Raw genomic sequence first — 19,943 nt, 5'->3', positions numbered from 1 at the left:
TTCAAACATAAACTCGACACGAGAGACTGGCATATGAACGTCAAAGCCAAGAAATACGTAAGAACATAAGAACAAAGGTAACTGCAGAAGGCCTATTGGCCCATACGAGGCAGCTCCTATTTATAACCACCCAATGTCACTCATATACATGTCCAACCCCATGCTTCAGCTGTATCAAAATAAACAATGGCCAAACATAAGAAGAATGAAGAAGGGTTTGATCTGACACATATGAAAATAATACATGGAAATCTCATGTGATTGTACAGGATAATTGTTGTGTTCCTTATGATTGTACAGGATAATTGTAGTGTTCCATATGATTGTACAGGATAATTGTTGTGTTCCATACGATTGTACAGGATAATTGTTGTGTTCCATACGATTGTAAACGATTATTGTTGTGTTCCATATGATTGTACAGGATAATTGTAGTGTTCCATATGATTGTACAGGATAATTGTTGTGTTCCATACGATTGTACAGGATAATTGTTGTGTTCCATACGATTGTAAACGATAATTGTTGTGTTCCTTATGATTGTACAGGATAATTGTAGTGTTCCATATCATTGTACACGATAATTGTTGTGTTCCTTATGATTGTTCAGGATTTTATTGTACGCTTGTGCTTTTAGAACTATTTAAACAATTTTGAGCACATTGCCATCAATAAAGCGAACAAATCCACAAGGGCCGTGACGAGGGTTCGAATCCTCGTCACGACCCTCTTGGATTTGTTCATTTGATACACCACACGTAATAATTGCAATCAATAGTACTTTTAATCATTTAAATCACATAAAATATATTATAATATCGTGATAGTATTTAAAACATCTTTTTTTTTTAGTGTTTAATGAAAGCCTTTGATTACATTTTCTGTGACGGCGCCGGTTTTAATTAAAGGCATTTATGGCTATGTTTTGTGTGTGTGTTATTTTGACAAACATTTAAAGTTATACAAAACACAAATGTTGCGGTTGTGTTAATATATATTTTTTTTTTGTCTGGGACTTTAAATTTGTTATTTTTGGTGATTATTTGGTTGCTGAAGGTACGGTAGCAAGGGAGAGAAACGCGCATGCGCGCGCACAGTGGCCTATATGAGCACTGAACCTGCCCTACTCCTTTCTCAAGTTGGTATGAAATTTATTCCTATTTTCACTAGTTCAGCAGCGTCAGCCGGGGGCTGGCTGACACCTCCGTCACCCACCATGACCTGGCTGACACCCCCCGTCAGCCACCATGACCTGGCTGACACACCCGTCACCCACCATGACCTGGCTGACACCCCCCCGTCACCCACCATGACCTGGCTGACACACCCGTCACCCACCATGACCTGGCTGACACACCCGTCACCCACCATGACCTGGCTGACACCCCCGTCACCCACCATGACCTGGCTGACACCCCCCGTCACCCACCATGACCTGGCTGACACACCCGTCACCCACCATGACCTGGCTGACACACCCGTCACCCACCATGACCTGGTTGACACCCCCCCGTCACCCACCATGACCTGGCTGACACACCCGTCACCCACCGAGACCTAGCTGACACACTAGCAATAACTTTAAATACTAATGGCGAAATAATATATATATATATATATTTGAGCTACATTTTGACACACGAAAAATTAAATATTCCTCAACCTCTTTTTTTATAACATTTAATCGCAATTTTCTGAATCCAAAATTTGCACCGTCATTTATAACGTTCGAGTTTGGCAATAAAGTCAAGTAAAATCCCTCTCTCTCTCTCTCTCTCTTGTGGACAAAGCTTTATTGTATTTATTGTTTGGTGCGTTTTGGCTCGTGGTTTTATACATTAAAAATACACACAAAAAATTTAATTATCACCGACGGTCGTTGTGTGAAGATTTAGAGAAGTTTTGTTTCGTAGATTTTCTAGCTCTGGACTAGAGCCTGGCGTCACAGACCCTGGACTAGAGCCTGGTGTCACAGACCCTGGACTAGAGCCTGGCGTCACAGACCCTGGACTAGAGCCTGGCGTCACAGACCCTGGACTAGAGCCTGGTGTCACAGACCCTGGACTAGAGCCTGGCGTCACAGACCCTGGACTAGAGCCTGGCGTCACAGACCCTGGACTAGAGCCTGGCGTCACAGACCCTGGACTAGAGCCTGGTGTCACAGACCCTGGACTAGAGCCTGGCGTCACAGACCCTGGACTAGAGCCTGGTGTCACAGAACCTGGACTAGAGCCTGGCGTCACAGACCCTGGACTAGAGCCTGGTGTCACAGACCCTGAACTAGAGCCTGGCGTCACAGGCCCTGAACTAGAGGCTGGCGTCACAGGCCCTGAACTAGAGACTGGCGTCACAGGCCCTGAACTAAAGGCTGGCGTCACAGACCCTGAACTAGAGACTGGCGTCACAGGCCCTGAACTAAAGGCTGGCGTCACAGACCCTGAACTAGAGAGGCAGGCGTCACAGGCCCTGAACTAGAGGTTGGTACTCGTGACACCCCCTACACGACACCCGGCGGAATAATCAAGCTGCTAAATGGAAAGTCAGGCAAGGATAACTGGCAAGTGGTGAACTGAATACCTGTTCAACAGGGGGCAGAACGGCAGTCACACAATAGAATGTGCGTTGAAGAGGAGGTAGAGCAGCAGTGGCGGAGAAGCCTAGCATGCAGAGGAGGCTGTAATCACACTCACTGCCTCAGGCATCGGTACTGGGAGCCGGCAACTTCTGCACAAGCGTGAACACACAAACTTGAGGAAGGTTGAGAGCTTCACGTCTACCTCCACTGACGATTCAAAACCAGTGTACAATAGTATTGCATCATTGTATGATCACTGGGAAACGTGTATAGAAAAGGTCCGAAAAACAGTTACTGCATTTGTTAATACAGAGAGACTGTCTGACTGACCAGCACAATGTTGTAAGGCTTTGAGTCTTACCTTCACATAGTTCATAGTAAATCTTGTAATTTACCTTTCCGCTGTTGGGACAGGAAGCCTGTAAGTAGGACAGGTAAAGCTCGCTAAACCTAACTACTGGCGTGTCCCAAGGATGCAACCTTATAATAGTTGCCTAACTCCCGGGTATCTATTTGATTGCTGGGTGAACGGAAGCATCAGGAGGGTAGGTAGGAAACTTGCCCAGCCGTTTTTTCTATCTCGCCCGGGGATCGAACCCGGGATCATAGATTATGAGTCGAGGACGTCGACCACTGCACTACAGAATAGCGCCAAGCCAAGCACAGGCAATACACACCATCATGATAACATCAGCGTCGTGCGCAGACCTGCCTTACACCTGACCATCAATCACGAACTTGGAAATGGAAGCCGCTACAACTTTCTAAACACTACATATGAGAGACCAGTACGCCAATGTGCAGCGCCTGCACGGAGACCCTATATAAACACTGGTAAGATAGAAACAGTCCAGAGGTGGGAGAGTAGCCTCGTCCCAGAGTTACACTTGAAATATAGTAGCCTCGTCCCAGACATTTTGAAATATAAGGAAGCCTGAGGAAACTTGTCCCCAGTAGACGAGACAAAAGGACTCGTGGTCTAACAAACAACTCTGGTATATTCTATGTATTTAAACGTTTTATTATGGCGCGTTTCACCGTGTGTAATACAATTACAAATGGAAAGAATAATTTCGAAACGCTATCCGTGTTAAGTGGCTTTGTAAGAATGTAAAAAATATCACAAATACAATCTCATCAACCCATTGTACCTTCTTGTATACAACAATATATTATTGTTATTGATGTTGACCAGACCACACACTAGAAGGTGAAGGGACGACGACGTTTCGGTCCGTCCTGGACCATTCTCAAGTCGATTGAGAATTATTATTATTTTTGTTATTAAGTGGAAGTTGCTTATATATATTGGAGGGGGAAGGGAGAGGGGGGGATGTTTCTCCCTAACATGGCTCAGCTTTAACGACCAGTTTTGTAAATTTTAAACCTCAAAATAACCCTCCAACCATTTTTGAGGCCTACACTGCATCTGCGCCTACGAAATAAGGAAGAAATGCATCCGGGTTCCCTGACTAAGCCTAACACCAGGATGCCCTACGTTTGGGCTGCTTCAACTAGAACAATATTGTGTGTTAAATTAACCTGTAACTTTTTATTATTATCTACCACAGACGTGGCCAGACATTTGCAATGCTAATCAGCATATATATACATTTTCTTCTGTCCTCCATGGACAGGGTGAGAGATGTGTTAAACATATAGTTCAGAGATTTATTGAACAACCGCCTGTAACTCTTAACAGTTCCTCTTTGCGCTACGCTTCTTCAATGGCATCAAATGCAAGTGAAAACTCAGCCAGTCCAGCTAAGGTTTCCCAACGTCCTGAAACTGCCGTACTAAAGTGCTCTTATCCTAACCTACCAGAGGACCCAAAACAGAAACCGGAACAGTACGTCAATTTCGCGAGCCGCTACCATAATCTAGTACGACGATTTTTGGCCTTAGGTAGAGTATACGTCAAAATGCGACGCGATATTAAGAGAACTGGTTGGAAAACGTATTGTAACTATGTAACGAGTTTAAAGATATTAACAGGTCACAGGGGTCATTGGGGGTCACATGAAGGATAAGGAAAGAAGGTAGTAGAGAGAAAGAGAGAGTAAATACCAGCTCAAGACGGGAACTTGAGGAACAGGTTAGAGAGATTCCAAGCACCGCCAATCGCCAGTACACGAACAACGGGACACAAGTGGAAACTATATACCCTAAATGCGCTAAGAATTTAATAAGCAATAGAAGTCACAACTCCATATATATTCACAGATTCCTTCTCGATTCCACGGGCTCACCATAGCCCGTGCTACTTGGAACTTTTCGTTCCAGGTAGCGAATCTTAAACAACTTCTCGATTCACAATCAGGAATCACGGGTTCGATCCCCCCCCTTCTCCTCAAGGCGGGACAGAAATGGTTGGGCACGTTTCCTTTCACCTCTGTTCACCTAGCAGTAAACTGGTATCCAGAAGTCAGCCAACTGTTGTGGGTCGCATATTGGGGAAGGTCAGTAGTTCAATCATGATACAAGTCTGAAGTGTATAATGTTATATATATACAGGCTTCCTGTCTATGACAACGGGAATTATATGACTGAGCCCAATAGGCTCCTGTACATCTGTCGGTTAGGGTTCAGAGGCGGGATGTACTGCCCCAACACCCACACACCTGCCCCAACACCCACAGACCTGGTCCAACACCTACAGACCTGGTCCAACACCCACACACCTGCCCCAACACCCACAGACCTGCCCCAACACCCACACACCTGCCCCAACACCCACACACCTGCCCCAACACCCACACACCTGCCCCAACACCCACACACCTGCCCCAACACCCACACACCTGCCCCAACACCCACAGACCTGCCCCAACACCCACACACCTGCCCCAACACCCACACACCTGCCCCAACACCCACAGACCTGCCCCAACACCCACACACCTGCCCCAACACCCACACACCTGCCCCAACACCCACACACCTGCCCCAACACCCACACACCTGCTCCAACACCCACACACCTGGTCCAACACTGAGACAAAGCAGCTCTCCCGAAGGTTACGCAAATAACTTAAAATAACTTGTGGAACGACAAATTAAACTGTCTTCCTATTGGACCTTTTATCGCTCGATATGAGGCCTTTGTGACACCTTTAATGGCCCAGAGTCATGGGACCTTCACCCACACAACGAGAATTATCTTTACTGGTTTAATTGCTGCTGGTAATACAGTGGTGAGGGTTTAAATTATTATAGTTTTGGGTTGAGAAACAGTTGTCAAAACGAGGCACTGAGTTGTCCGTGTTAGTGGCACTGGACGAGGCATCGTAAGGGCCCTGTCACACCCACTACACTACCTGAGCCACACCTACCACACCTGAGCCACACCCACCCAAAAATGGCGGCCACAAACTCTCAGAAAAAGAGCCACATCTACCACAAAGAGCCACATCTACCATAAAAAGAGCCACATCTACCACGAAGAGCCACATCTACCACAGAGCCACATCTACCACAAAAAGAGCCACATCTACCACAGAGCCACACCTACCATAAAAAGAGCCAAATCTACCACAAAAAGACCCACACCTACCACAAACAGAGCCGCACAACCCCCCCCCCCCTTCCTTACACAACAACCATAGCGAATTAATTTATATTTATTAAACAGATTACGAGCTTTGGAACATCACAACTCAAGATTATTATCGTTATAAACAACCTCGGAGCTCATCACATGTCGTGATTGTTGGAAGATGTACAGGTTTCGTAACTGCTAGATGAATGCTAGCCAAAATTGGACAAAACTCGAACATCGGGGAAGTTTAAAAAGCACGTACCCCCGTGATTTTTTTTCTTCACTGAGGCTATGGGTCCTTTCAACACTGCCAGAGGTGACAGCCAATTCTCTATTGGTGGCACCAAGAACTAGGCCTAACTCGCCTTTTTGGTGACTGTGAGCATTGCCAATTACCCCCGCCTAGTTAGCAGTAGACAAGTAGTTAGCAGATGACAAGTAGTTAGCAGACCTAAACAACTAGTCTGTTCAATGAATTACCTCATTGGTAGTTACCCGGGTGGTAATCACCACTGACATGCAACAATGGTTCTAATACGTTGTAACAAGAGTTGTTAAGAGTTCTAACAGTTTTGTTAAAAGTTCTAACAGCCTGTTAGAACTAGCCTGTTGTGGGGTCACTGTTATATATACAGAGATACAACAAGAGGATGGAGGAGGGGGGCGTCGCTGCCCTGATACTCTCCACAACACAGAACGAGTGTACAACATGGCTATAACTGTGTATAGTGTTCTAGAAAGGTTGTTTAAATCTAGACCTGTGCAGCGTCTGGCTCTAGAGCGCATGCGCGAAGCACGCCAAACGACCATTTATTTAATTGAGAACTAAGGAATAAAGTGGGTTTTTAAGTTTCCCGCGCGCGCGACACTGGGCAGAACTGGCGCGAGATTCAAACAATCATCTAGACCATTAGATTCATTCCTTACACTAGTTCCGTGTTGCGTAAAGCCCTCTATTTATACCAGTTCCTTACACTAACACACACTTATGGTGTCTCAACCCGTTCTCTCGAACAATGCATCGCATTTTGACGTCAACGGAAGTCAAAATGCAACGCTAACGGACACTATGTACCGTAGATCATTGCGGCTCGCAAAAGTTCACGCTTTCTATGTGTGGGTCGTTGGTGAAGTTTGTACATTTTAATACATCATTTTGTGTCCGTTGGGACGACTCTGGAAGATGTACTGCATATCCAACCTGTTGACCAGAAGCTATATAGTACCTATAGGGACTATAGACGGAATATAATAATAATTAATATGCTAGATATATGCTGTTTCTGTCTTGAAGGAAGCCTAAGAAACCTAACTTTTCTTCAGCCTAGTATATGTAAACACTAAATTAGGCCTGATTTAGTGTCGTGGATGCTATATTTAGCATCCACCACAGTACTGATCCACGACACATCCACCACAGTACTGGTCCACGACACATCCACCACAGTACTGGTCCACGACACATCCACCACAGTACTGGTCCACGACACATCCATCACAGTACTGGTCCACGACACATCCACCACAGTACTGATCCACGACACATCCACCACAGTACTGGTCCACGACACATCCACCACAGTACTCGTCCACGACACATCCACCACAGTACTGGTCCACGACACATCCACCACAGTACTCGTCCACGACACATCCACCACAGTACTCGTCCACGACACATCCACCACAGTACTCGTCCACGACACATCCACCACAGTACTCGTCCACGACACATCCACCACAGTACTCGTCCACGACACATCCACCACAGTACTCGTCCACGACACATCCACCACAGTACTCGCCCACGACACATCCACCACAGTACTCGCCCACGACACATCCACCACAGTACTGGTCCACCACACATCCACCACCACCAGACTCACCACCATGTTGCTGGTTGCGGCTTCAGGTCCCAAGTGAGGTTCCACCTCGACCTGCCTTCTCTTTATCACTTTTGCCTCAGTCTCCCCCCCCCCCCTCTCTTCTCTCCCTTCTCCTCAGTCCCTCCCCCTCTCTCTCTCACCTAACCCTCCCTCTCTCTCCCCCCCTCTCCCTGGTCAACCTACCACCTCTCCTCTAGCCTCTCGCTAGCCTTCGGGGGCTAACTACGTTACAAATATGTCTTTGGCGCCAAGGAAAAAAAAATTCGAGGGAGTTTTCCGGCCGGAAATCATATTTCATCCCTTGTGGATCTTAGTGAAGCTGAAGAGTTGGTATAAGTTGTGTGTGTATTCTTGTGGGATTAAACAAAGGGTTTTCCCTCATGGTGTCTTGCGAGGGAGGGGAGGGGTGTAGGGTGTTGATGGAGCCCCATGGTCTGCCTGTCCCCGTCTGGGTGCTGGAAAGTGGTGTGTGTGTGTGGGTTGGTGCTGGTCGACCTTGGCTACCCCTCCTTCCTTCCACCTCTTAGGTATGCGTATATATTTGCTTCGACTTGCTTACAAGCTGTAAGATTATTGGGTCTTGGCCCATCTTGTAGCCAGGGTGTGTTTTTGCAACTAATCTGGGATTTGTTAAAAACGTTGGATTACCTTTTGGGGGGTGTTTTAGTTATCTTGAGATGATTTTGGGGCTTTTAGTGTCCCCGTGGCCCGGTCCTCGACCAGGCCTCCACCCCCAGGAAGCAGCCCGTGACAGCTGACTAACACCCAGGTACCTATTTTACTGCTAGGTAACAGGGGCATAGGGTGAAACTCTGCCCATTGTTTCTCGCCGGCGCCCGAGATCGAACCCGGGACCACAGGATCACAAGCCCAGCGTGCTGTCCGCTCGGCCGACCGGCTCCCTTATACTAATCTGGGATTTGTTAAAAACGTTGGATTAATTTGGGTTTTAGTTGACCATAGATGAAGATATACTTTGGTACCACGAGTGTGGTTGGCTTGTGTGTTTGTTCATCTATTGATGTACATACATTGTTTGTTCAGCCGTGTTGGGGAACCGAACTGTATCTTCTAAATCCCTCTAGTGAACCTTACTAGGACCCATCAGTCTTGCTAGATTTGTATTTTCTGTGATCTTATTTCCATCTTCCTTTGGAGAATTGAATTTAGTCAGATTCAATTCAACCAAATGACAAGTTTTTTGCCAGTTACGACACCTTGAAGGAAGCTCCGATCTTCCTTAAGCCCTCTTGTCTTCATCCACAGTCTTCCTTAACTGATCTTCCGCCCCAGAATTGCAACTATTTCTCTCTTCTATCACTTCTCCCCCTGGCCCCTGCTCTCAAGACGTTGCAAATTGTACACAGTCTTCAAATATGGTTACACGATACTTTGCAGCTTGTCGCTGTGCCTTTTCCTCTCATTCCAAGAATTGAACGCATTGCTGCCTGTTTTGGCCCCTATTCCACAGCCATCTTGTGGAATGGGTAGCCACCCCCCCCCCCCCCCCCTGTGTCGCCCTCCACGCCTCTCATCATCTACCTTTCAGGTACCGTCTGTGAAGCGATTTCTTGACTATCAAATTTGTATTCCTTTTGTAAAGTTTCTGTGTAGCTTGAATGTAAATGTTTGAGTGGTTGTCAACTTGTTAGCCGGGGTCCCTCTGGTGCCTGAAAACCTTACCGGGTCTTCTTTATGAACACAATAGTGCGTTCAAGCACAAATTTAGTCATAAGTCTAAAAATAACTGCAGAAGGCCTAGTGGTACATTGTGAGGGGTTATAATTGCCTGTAACGGCTGCAATTGTGTGCAGCAACACCAACCCCAATGGTGGTCAGTCTGCAAGCTATCAATTGACAAACAATGATGAGCAACCGCCAGGATTAGCTGCATCTCAGGTGGAGAGACACAGCTCACACAGTAACAGTAACCAGGTACCTGGGAGTTAGACAGCTGCTACGGAGCTGCTGCTTCCTGGGGGTGTGTAACAAAAAGGAGGCCTGGTCGAGGACCGGGCCGCACGGGGACACTAGGCCCCGAAATCATCTCAAGATAACCTCAAGATATATATATAAGATAACCTATAGCCCAGTGATACGGATGTGAGGGCTCGTTGGGAGGGCCCCCTATCCCTCGGCCCCATGGGATAGGGGGCCCACAGCTCTGGGGTTCCAGCCAGTGCTTCCTCGTCGACCTTGAGGTTGTGTTACGGTGGCCGAAACCTGGCCACAACCCCCCCCCTCCCATCTCCCTCACACCCCCCCCTCCCATCTCCCTCACACCCCCCCCTCCCATCTCCCTCACACCCCCCCTCCCTCCAGCACCACATCACCTCCCCCCCCCCAGCACCCCAAACACGGAGGGACAAGACGGTGACACTCCTGGGATTGTGTTCCATTTCCTGTTGTACGCGGGTGGAGGAGCAGGTGGAGAAGCAGGTGGAGGAGCAGGTGGAGAAGCAGGTGGAGAAGCAGGTGGAGGAGCAGGTGGAGGAGCAGGTGGAGGAGCAGGTGGAGAAGCAGGTGGAGAAGCAGGTGGAGGAGCAGGTGGAGGAGCAGGTGGAGGAGCAGGTGGAGAAGCAGGTGGAGAAGCAGGTGGAGAAGCAGGTGGAGGAGCAGGTGGAGAAGCAGGTGGAGAAGCAGGTGGAGAAGCAGGTGGAGGAGCAGGTGGAGGAGCAGGTGGAGGAGCAGGTGGAGGAGCAGGTGGAGAAGCAGGTGGAGAAGCAGGTGGAGGAGCAGGTGGAGGAGCAGGTGGAGGAGCAGGTGGAGGTGGAGGAGCAGGTGGAGGAGCAGGTGGAGGAACAACTTCATATATTACAACTTAATATATTACACTAGACGCCTGTACTCACCTAGTGTTACTCAGCTAGGTGTGCTTGCGAGGGGTCGAGCTCTGGCTCTTTGGTCCCGCGCCTCTCAATAGGTGAGAGTTCCCCCCAGGCGAGCGTCGGGACCATATTAGTGAGACCTTCTTCAGGAGGGAAGGTCAGGGGGGTCAGAGCCCCGGGTCGACCCCCGAGTGCCGTCATGGGGACTCCACCCCGGGTCCCCGTAATGTTAGTCGAAGGACGAGCCAACCTCACCATGACGGGCTCAGACGTCTCCTTTCCCTCCCACCTTCTCTCTCTCTCTCTCTCTCTCTCTCTCTCTCTCTCTCTCTCTCTCTCTCTCTCTCCCCGTCACTGTAGCCACAAATGCATTCAAGATGTATTAAATCTATATTGTATTTATGGTATTAGTCTAGTAAAGGATATATTACAGCATATCGCAGTGGTCTACGTGTTTAACACACAACCGACGATGCCGGGTTCAATCTGCGGAGACAATTGGGTAAATTTCCTTTCACCTGTTGCGCCTATTCCCCTAGTCATAAATTGATTCCCCGAGAGTTAAGAGAACTGTTGTGGGTGGCATTTCGAACGAGATCACTAGTAGGCAGGCCTAAGGAAGGATAGGCCTATGGGAAGTATATAGACCTAAGTATTGTCTTAGATCATACCCCCGAGGTTGCTCCCTCAGGAACATGTACATCAGTGGATTGACAGTTGAGAGGCGGGACCAAAGAGCCAGAGCTCAACCCCCCGCAAGCACAATTAGGTAAGTACTTGCAGCCATTAAGTACCAGTAAGTACAATGTAAGTACCAGTAAGTACAAAGTAAGTTCCAGTAAGTACCACTGTACTTGCAACCCGAAATCATCTCAAGATAACCTCAAGATAACCATCCTCCACCTTCCCCCAAGCCTTGAATAACCTTCCCTTAACCCCCCCACCCTATGGGGCCCTCCCCTTCCCCCCTTCTCCTCCCTACCCCAGTAGGGGTAAATGTGGGTAAATTTACCCCCATTTACCAGTGGGGGTAAATTTCACATTTACCAGTGGGAATAAATGTGGTTAAATTCATAACTCCTCTGTACCCCCTACCTTCACAGTCCCTGGGGTCCATCCTTGGGGTCCATCCCTGGGGTCCATCCCTGGGGTCCACCCCCTTAACTGTTCCTACGTCTCTCTTCTCGCCTGGACGTCGTACGTCGCCTGGACGTCGTACGTCGTCCTCGACGTGCTTACAGCGGTAAGAGTACCTGCAGCTTGCAAGCTCTCTCCATTCATATCAATCACGACTGCTTCATCTCCCACTTAATCTGTGCTCGGCTCAGCATCCCTCCCCCCCCCCACCTCCTCTACAGGAAACTGGACCAGTTCTGCCTTCAGCCTTGAGGCTCTGATGGACAAGGGGGGCGAGGGGGGGGAGGGGAGAGGAGGTAGATATATTAGGGGGGAAAGGTAATAAATCGAATGGAGAGAATGAGAGAGGTTGGAAGACAATACTATGGTGGAAAGGGAAGGAGGGGAGATACGGAAGGGGGTAGAGAGGCAGGGGGGAGAGAGGGAGGGGAAAGAGAGGGAGGGGGAAGGAGAGGGAGCAAGAACAAACAGATCACTTACTCCTGCGTCTCACGCTCCTTATCTGGAGCGATATTTCTACTGGAGACCAGAGGAGGGAGTCTCTGAAGGACCCCTGACGGTGGGGTCCTGTCCCACTGAAGTCAATATTGACTTATTAAATATGTGCAAGTGGGGTCTCGCCCCACTGGTGTGTGTGTGTGTGTGTGTGTGTTAAGAGATAAATATATGTATATAATAGAGGAAAAATAGATTGGTTAGAAAGGCGGGGTCCAAGACCTAATAGCTTGATTCTGCAGACACAAATAGTAAATACACACACACACACACACATATACACACAAACAGCACGCACGCACGCACACACGCACGCAAGGAGGAATGTCTTCAAGCGACACATTTCTGGCCGTGCAAAAAAAAAAATAATGGTATTTTGCATGCATTGTTCTGAGTTCACTTCTCTTGCCTCTCAACACTGTTACTGCATCTGAAGTATGGACTAGAGTGCATCCTACCGGTTACCGTGTCGAGTGCATTCTTTCACTCACACTAGCAACAGTGTACTGAAGCCTGCATATGTACCTAGACTCATATTTGTTTACTTATAAGTACAAAGGGTTATTTTATATTTTGGTGTATAAATGATATACATTCGTGCGTTCCTATACCCTATACAGCTCCAGGATATACATAGAAGAATCATACAACATACTGTTATCACAATATAATTCACCGGTGACCTCTACCCCTTCTTGACCTTTAGGGAAGGGTAGTCTGGTCTTAGCTTCTATCCGGATAACCTTTTACCGGCCTCCGGTACAGAAAGCAAAACACGGGGCCCAAGAACCGGATCAAATTCCGGCCAGGAAATGTATATTTGACCGCACTGGTTACTGTAGTTGTATACCTGTGGTGCGGTCGTCGTGTAACTGATGTATTTGCTAAAGTTTACATGTATTTCCAACTGTTCTCAGGCCAAACTCGACCATATAGAGGACGAGTTTGGCTCCAAAGATGCATTTGGGAATACGACTTTTGGGGCCGACTCTCTAAGACGCATTTGGGAATATGACTTTGAAACCGACTCTCTAAGACGCATTCCCAAGACGCATTTGGGAATACGTTTCTTGGGGCCGACCCCCTAAGACGCATTCCTCAGTTTTAAACGTGTTGTGTACTTCGCTTTAGCAATTTGTTTTGTATATAAATGATTATTCTATTAGATTTTGGTGTATAGTTACATCTAGGTTAGGTATTTAGGTTCTGTTGGCAATTATTTATTGTACGTAAGTGAAGGAAAAAAAAAGGTATTTGCAGAGATGCGATTCTACCAGAGGTAATCAGCGCAGCAATATTCGAGAAATGTCGAATACCATCAACTGAGAGACACAACCCGTCCTCATCAACTGTTTAATCAATGTAACCAAAGCCGTCAAAGATTGAGGAAAGATGGACAGGTTCGTAAGTCCTTGCGTAACTCCTTCGTGAATCTGCATCCAGGTAAATGGAATGTTTATTTCCATTGAAGTTTGGATGGTAATTTAGATTTTATCAAACTTAACCAATGCTTAACTATACATAGAACTTTGAAATGTATTATTCATTTATATATTAAAACCTCATTTTTAAAACTCAGTTGGACAAAACTGATTGAAAACTATCTTTAGGGGGGGGGGGGGGTACGGCCGCCGCTTTAACGAGGCTAGCTTGAGGACAGGCTGGCCAGCCATGTGTCATATCCATGATACAAGATGCCAAGGATGGTGGATACGAAGCCACTGCATCACAGCCGACCTCTGAGCCCCTGTCACTCACTCTACCCTGCACTAACCCGTCGTAAGAGTGCACCAGTGAGTACCTTCACTCACTACGGGCGTGAGTGAAGGCGCGGGAACTCTGCAACAGATCTAGAACACAGAGATTTACTCAACCACTTAAGAGTAACGTTGAGTTTCATGGCCAGGTCAGTCAGACCAGGTCAGCTGCTCCGAGCCATCATCGGGTAGTGCTCGGCCAAGCAGCTGCCGTTCTACGAGCCCATCCTCGACCTAGGCTCGGCCAAGCAGCTGCCGTTCCCAAAAAACCTATTCATCAATTTAAGGTACTGTGTATATATATATATATATATATATATATATATATATATATATATATATATATATATATATATATATCTGTGTATATATGTGTGTGTGTGTGTGTGTGTGTGTGTGTGTGTGTATATTATAGGTATAGGTTAAGTAATAATTGCAATTACGAGGCAATAAGATGCTTATCTTAACATACTAAGAAGGTTAGGTAAGGTCGGTGTTTTCTATGAAGCTTTTCAAGGTAAACTAAAATATTCACAATAAATTAATATGTCACATATGCACTTATTTAATAAGTCAATATTGACTAAGAAAGTGCGAGAACGGATTGGTGTACTGTACTAGGCCTAAGGAATACTTAAGTTTGTCTTTTAAGTTTCATTTTTCAGACTCTAAAAAGAGAATAGTACCAAAGTCTACTATCTAAATGCCTTTTACGTCAATGTTTGTACTATGAAGCACATAGTTACAAAGACTCTACCAACTGAGACTTAAACGCAGAAGACATTCGTAAAGATTAGTACAATTTGACCTACTAACTCCCTTTAAGTGCCCAAGAGTGTGGGCACGAGGGGTGGGCAAGAATGGTGTTGGGAAGGTGGGGGCCACCTTGGGCAAGATAGGGAGGAGGGAGGGGAAATGGGAAGGGGGGTTATGGGGCCACCTTGGGCAAGGTAGGGAGGGGGGAGGGGTTATGGGGCCAACTTGGGCAAGGTAGGGAGGGGGGAGGGGTTATAAGGCCAACTTGGGCAAGGTAGGGAGGGGGGGGGGTTATGGGGCCACCTTGGGCAAGGTAGGGAGGGGAGGGGGGGGGTTAATGGGGGGAAACTTGTACCTGTTTCTTCAATGACGAAGTTCATGACCAGAATCTCTAGGCGGTCCAACGTGAGGTTACTGTGTGCACCTCGCCTATTTGGGACCTGTAGACTCGAGCTTCAGCTCTTGGGCACCACCTTTCTACCCGCCGGTTGTCTAATTTTAAATTATATTAAATGCAGCGATCTAAAAATCCTCCTCATTTGGAGTCCTGATTGATGCTACGACTTGTCGCCAGTGTAAAGACTCGTTGTTGTTGTTGTTGTTTTAGATTTAGCTACTCAGAACGAAGTATCCATGTAGCACGGTCTATGGTGAGCCCGTAAAGACCGCTGCTCACTTCTATTTATACGAGCCTCCGGAGTTAGGTTTGGTGTTACATCCACTGCCTGGGGCCAGATTCATTAAGCAGTTACGCAAGCACTTACGAACGTGTACATCTTTCTTCAATCTTTGACGGCTTTGGTTACATTTATTAAACAGTTTACAAGCATGAAAACTTGCCACTCAACTGTTGTTATTGTTATAAACAGCCTCCTCGTGCTTCGGAGCTCATTAACTCTTTGGTAATTGTAAACAAAGCCGCTAAAGATTGAGAAAAGATGGACAGGTTCGTAAGTGCTTACGTAACTGCTTCGTGAATCTGGCCCCAGGTTCGTAAGTGCTTGTATAACTGCTTCGTGAATCTGTCCCTAGTTTTTTTTTCCCCCAGTCGTTGTAGGGAGGTAGTTTTCCTTTCATCGTGTACCGCTCCTTCGGTCTCCTGTTCTATGTTCCCATTTCCACTGGCTGGAGATGAAGTCATTTCTCCGACCAACCCTACAGCGTCTTTAGATAATCTTTGAGAATCTTACAAGCCTCATCTGTCTGTCACAACCCTTCTCATTAGTTTTGCTCCGTCTGCAAACACCTACAAATAAGACTCAACTCTTGTAGATTAGAAATAAAAATAAATAAATGATAAATAGTTTGGGTCCCAGCACGATTCCTGAGGCACTCCGATTCTCACTCATTCGCTTTGTGAGCGAGTGAGTGTGTACTCTCACATAACTGTACTCTAATAACACTTAAAGAGTACTTACACTTAGTAAACTTATTACGCTAAGTTCCAGCTCTTCAGCCCAATTGTAGACCAGTTTTCAGAGCCTTTTGGGCAAATGGAGTGATGGAGTCAGCCTCCATCACCCTACCCACGTGTTCCATCTCTTAACTACTGAACAAACTTCACCTGTTCTTGCTGTTCATGAGGAGCGTGTGTGCACGCGCGTGCGTGTGCACTGGAGTTCTGAGCCCTTGTGCCAGTAGATGAAGCAACCCCGACCACAGTCTGAGTAATGAATAAGAATTACATAATTAAGAACGACGATTACTTTGGTAAATGTCAGTCGGGTGAGGAGGGTCGGCCAGGAGGCGTCTGACATGTGCAGAGTAACAGGTGTTGAGGTAGACACGTGCAGAGTGACAGGTGTTGAGGTAGACACGTGCAGAGTGACAGGTGTTGAGGTAGTCACGTGCAGAGTGACAGGTGTTGAGGACGTTGTGTCGTGTGGACGCTGACGGCCCCACAGAGGACATGTCAACGGTATGAATGGTACTCAAGGCCCAGGGATCCCGTTAAGGGGAGCGGGGTATTGTGGAGGAAGTTGTATATGGAAGATTACCACACCCCGATCCCACTCCGGTACCTCTTAACCTTGGTTCCAATGGCACTCCTGGTCTTTCTGACGTCATTTGCTTACGCACAAACCTCTAAACATGTTTGCAGGGCGAGGGATATTGCCCACAACTTGGGGCTGGGCGGTAGAGCAACGGTCTCGCTTCATGCAGGTCGGCGTTCAATCCCCGACCGTCCACAAGTGGTTGGGCACCATTTCTTTCCTACCCGTCCCATTCGAAATCCTTATCCTGAACCCTTCCCAGTGTTATAGTATTAGTTAGTATACAGTCCCACTATTGGCTTGGCGCTTTCCCGACAATTATCCCTTCCCTTCCCCACAACCTGTCCTCCTTCATAGAACGTCGCTTTTCGCCCGTATGCGTCACATAAGGCCAAAAATTGTCGTACTAGAAAAGGGAAGTGGCTGGCGAAAATGACGTACTGTCCCGTTTTCTGTTTTGGGTCCTCTGGTAGGTTAGGAGAGACCACTTTAAATTGGGCGACGGAGCCATATACAACACGGGAGACATCTCCCGTCACGCAGGGTGCAGTCGCACCTCCACAGATCTCCAGTATCAGCTCTTGATACTGGTAATAGCTCAAAAGGGCCACCACTTACGGGCTATTCATGCCCGTGCCACCTTTTGGGTGGCTTAATCTTCATCAATCAATCAATCAGATTCGTCGTAAACACCACACACCAGCAGGAAGGTAGTGTAGACAAGGGTTTTCTCGACTCCTCTACTCTCCTCAAGTTTAATCTAAGACGTCAAAATGACCACCTTAATTTTTGAAGGTGGTCATTTTGAAATTTGAAAAAAAATTCTCTTTACACATTTCATGATTAATTATTCTGCTTGTTCAGATTCATCTTATTAACCGTTGCTTATAGAAACCCGACGGAGAGTAATTTCTATTCCTGTTCGACCAAACGCCACTAGAAAATTTGTTAAGTTACACCTCCATGATTCATGGGGGTGAACAAACCCACAAGGGCCGTGACAAGGATTCGAACCTGCGTCCGAGAGCATCCCAGACGCTACCTTAATGGGGGGTATCACGCTATTGTGATTAAGTAAAAACGACAATATTGGCGCCCAAACGAGCAAATGCCTGAACACACAACTCACAAACAAGAAGCGTTAAATTACACACATCATCGCTCATCTGGTAGGCGTGTTGAACGTATTAGTCGACAGGACAAAATATCCTAAAAACAGGCCTACTCGAAGGGTCGAATATATGCCATTTTTGGAGAGGCTGGCCATGATAATGATGTCCCACACCTGGGCTACCAGGTGTGGGACAGTGTGGCCTTGACGCCACACCTCCCCCCCCCACACACATGCAAACAAGAAATGTATCAATATTTTTGGTTCAATCGGATTTTAATAATTTAAGAGCGGTTTGCCTGGAGGCGACGGAAGGGGAGTGGGGAGGGAGGCGATTAGTCAAGTTATCTTGTGGGTAGGGGGAAGGGAAGGGGGGGATGAGGGGGGGGGTTGGCATGTTGGGTTAAGGTAATGGGGGGGAAGGGGGTGGACAAGTGGCATTTAGCAGCCAGAGTGTGCGCTCTCTGATGAACGGTACTGGGGCGGCGGCTGTGACTGGCCCCGCCCAAACTGCTCCACATCACACCCGTGTCAGGTGGAAGACAAGAGCCCTCACAACCACTTCGTCTACACCCTACACAGTTACAGCCCCGCTCCTGTGCCGGGTAAGTCCACTACGGGCTCACCATAGCCCGTGCTACCTGCCCCGCTCCTGTGCCGGGTAAGGCCACTACGGGATCACCATAGCCCGTGCTACTTGGAACTTTTGGTCTTAGTAGCTGAATCTAAAAAACAACAACAACTTGGTGTAACAAAACCACACTAGAGCAGCCACTTTGCCTAGGCCTCCTCCTTACCTTGAGGTTACCTTGAGGTGCTTCCGGGGCTTAGCGTCCCCGCGGCCCGGTCGTCGACCTAGGCCTCCTGGTTGCTAGACTGACCCTCTGCACGCTACTTAAGCCAGCCTAGATTAATTCCCATCACAGCTCTGTCCACGGTAGCCACAGAGCCTTCCAGATGAGCTGAACCACAGACCTATCCAGACTAGGTCTTCCCTCCTCACTAAAGACCTATCCGTAAGGGTTGATGGAGGGGTGGGGGGTGTGGAGTGGAGTGTCAATACCCATCGAATTAGTGCCATTCATGCTATACCCCCCATAGTGCCATTCATGCTATACCCCCCATAGTATTCCCCCCTTCAGAGCAGGAGAGATTGCTGAAATAGAGGAAAAACAGAGAACATATACGGCACGCATAGACGTAATAAAGCACCTAAATTATTGGGATCGTCTCAAAGCTCTCCAAATGTACTCACTAGAAAGAAGACGAGAGAGATATCAAATAATATACGCGTGGAAAATACTGGAGGGCCAAGTCCCAAATCTACACAGTAAAATAACAACATACTGGAGTGAACGATATGGAAGGAAATGCAGAATAGAACCAGTGAAGAGCAGAGGTGCCATAGGCACAATCAGAGAACACTGTACAAACATCAGAGGTCCACGGCTGTTCAACGTCCTCCCAGCAAGCATAAGAAATATTGCCGGAACAACCGTAGACATCTTCAAGAGAAAACTGGATAGTTTTCTTCAACAAGTGCTGGACCAACCGGGCTGTGGTGGGTATGTGGGCCTGCGGGCCGCTCCAAGCAACAGCCTGGTGGACCAAACTCTCACAAGTCAAGCCTGGCCTCGGGCCGGGCTTGGAGAGTAGAAGAACTCCCAGAACCCCATCAACCAGGTACACAACAAGCTACTTCCTCAACGGAAGCAATGGGAGCCGAACCTAAATGCATATAAATGTTCAACGTTTACTGCACGCCAGCGCCATCTAGGAGCGTGAATCCGAAATCCAATCCAATACCTTTCATACCAAGAAAGTAAAACTCGCTCTCTGCTCTTGACCCTCACATTCTCCATC

The 19,943-nt window shown here is 47.4% G+C and overlaps 1 protein-coding gene across 5 annotated transcripts in view; it reads right to left on the bottom strand.

The window, feature by feature from the left end:
* Positions 1–19,943, bottom strand: part of LOC123771750 (uncharacterized) — an 82,654-nt gene that overhangs the window by 7,758 nt on the left and 54,953 nt on the right. The window contains exon 1 of one of the 5 annotated variants that reach the window (XM_045764484.2): positions 8,003–8,031. The exons of the other annotated variants lie outside the window; for them this stretch is intronic. Coding sequence (XP_045620440.2) covers positions 8,003–8,008 — 6 coding nt within the window. The 5' untranslated portion in view covers positions 8,009–8,031. Of the gene's footprint in view, positions 1–8,002; positions 8,032–19,943 lie in introns of those variants that run through there. 5 annotated transcript variants of the gene reach the window in all.

Source organism: Procambarus clarkii, chromosome 14 (assembly GCF_040958095.1).
Source record: "Procambarus clarkii isolate CNS0578487 chromosome 14, FALCON_Pclarkii_2.0, whole genome shotgun sequence".
Classification (NCBI taxonomy): Eukaryota; Metazoa; Arthropoda; class Malacostraca; order Decapoda; family Cambaridae; genus Procambarus; species Procambarus clarkii.
This window is presented reverse-complemented; position numbering and strand designations above follow the sequence as displayed.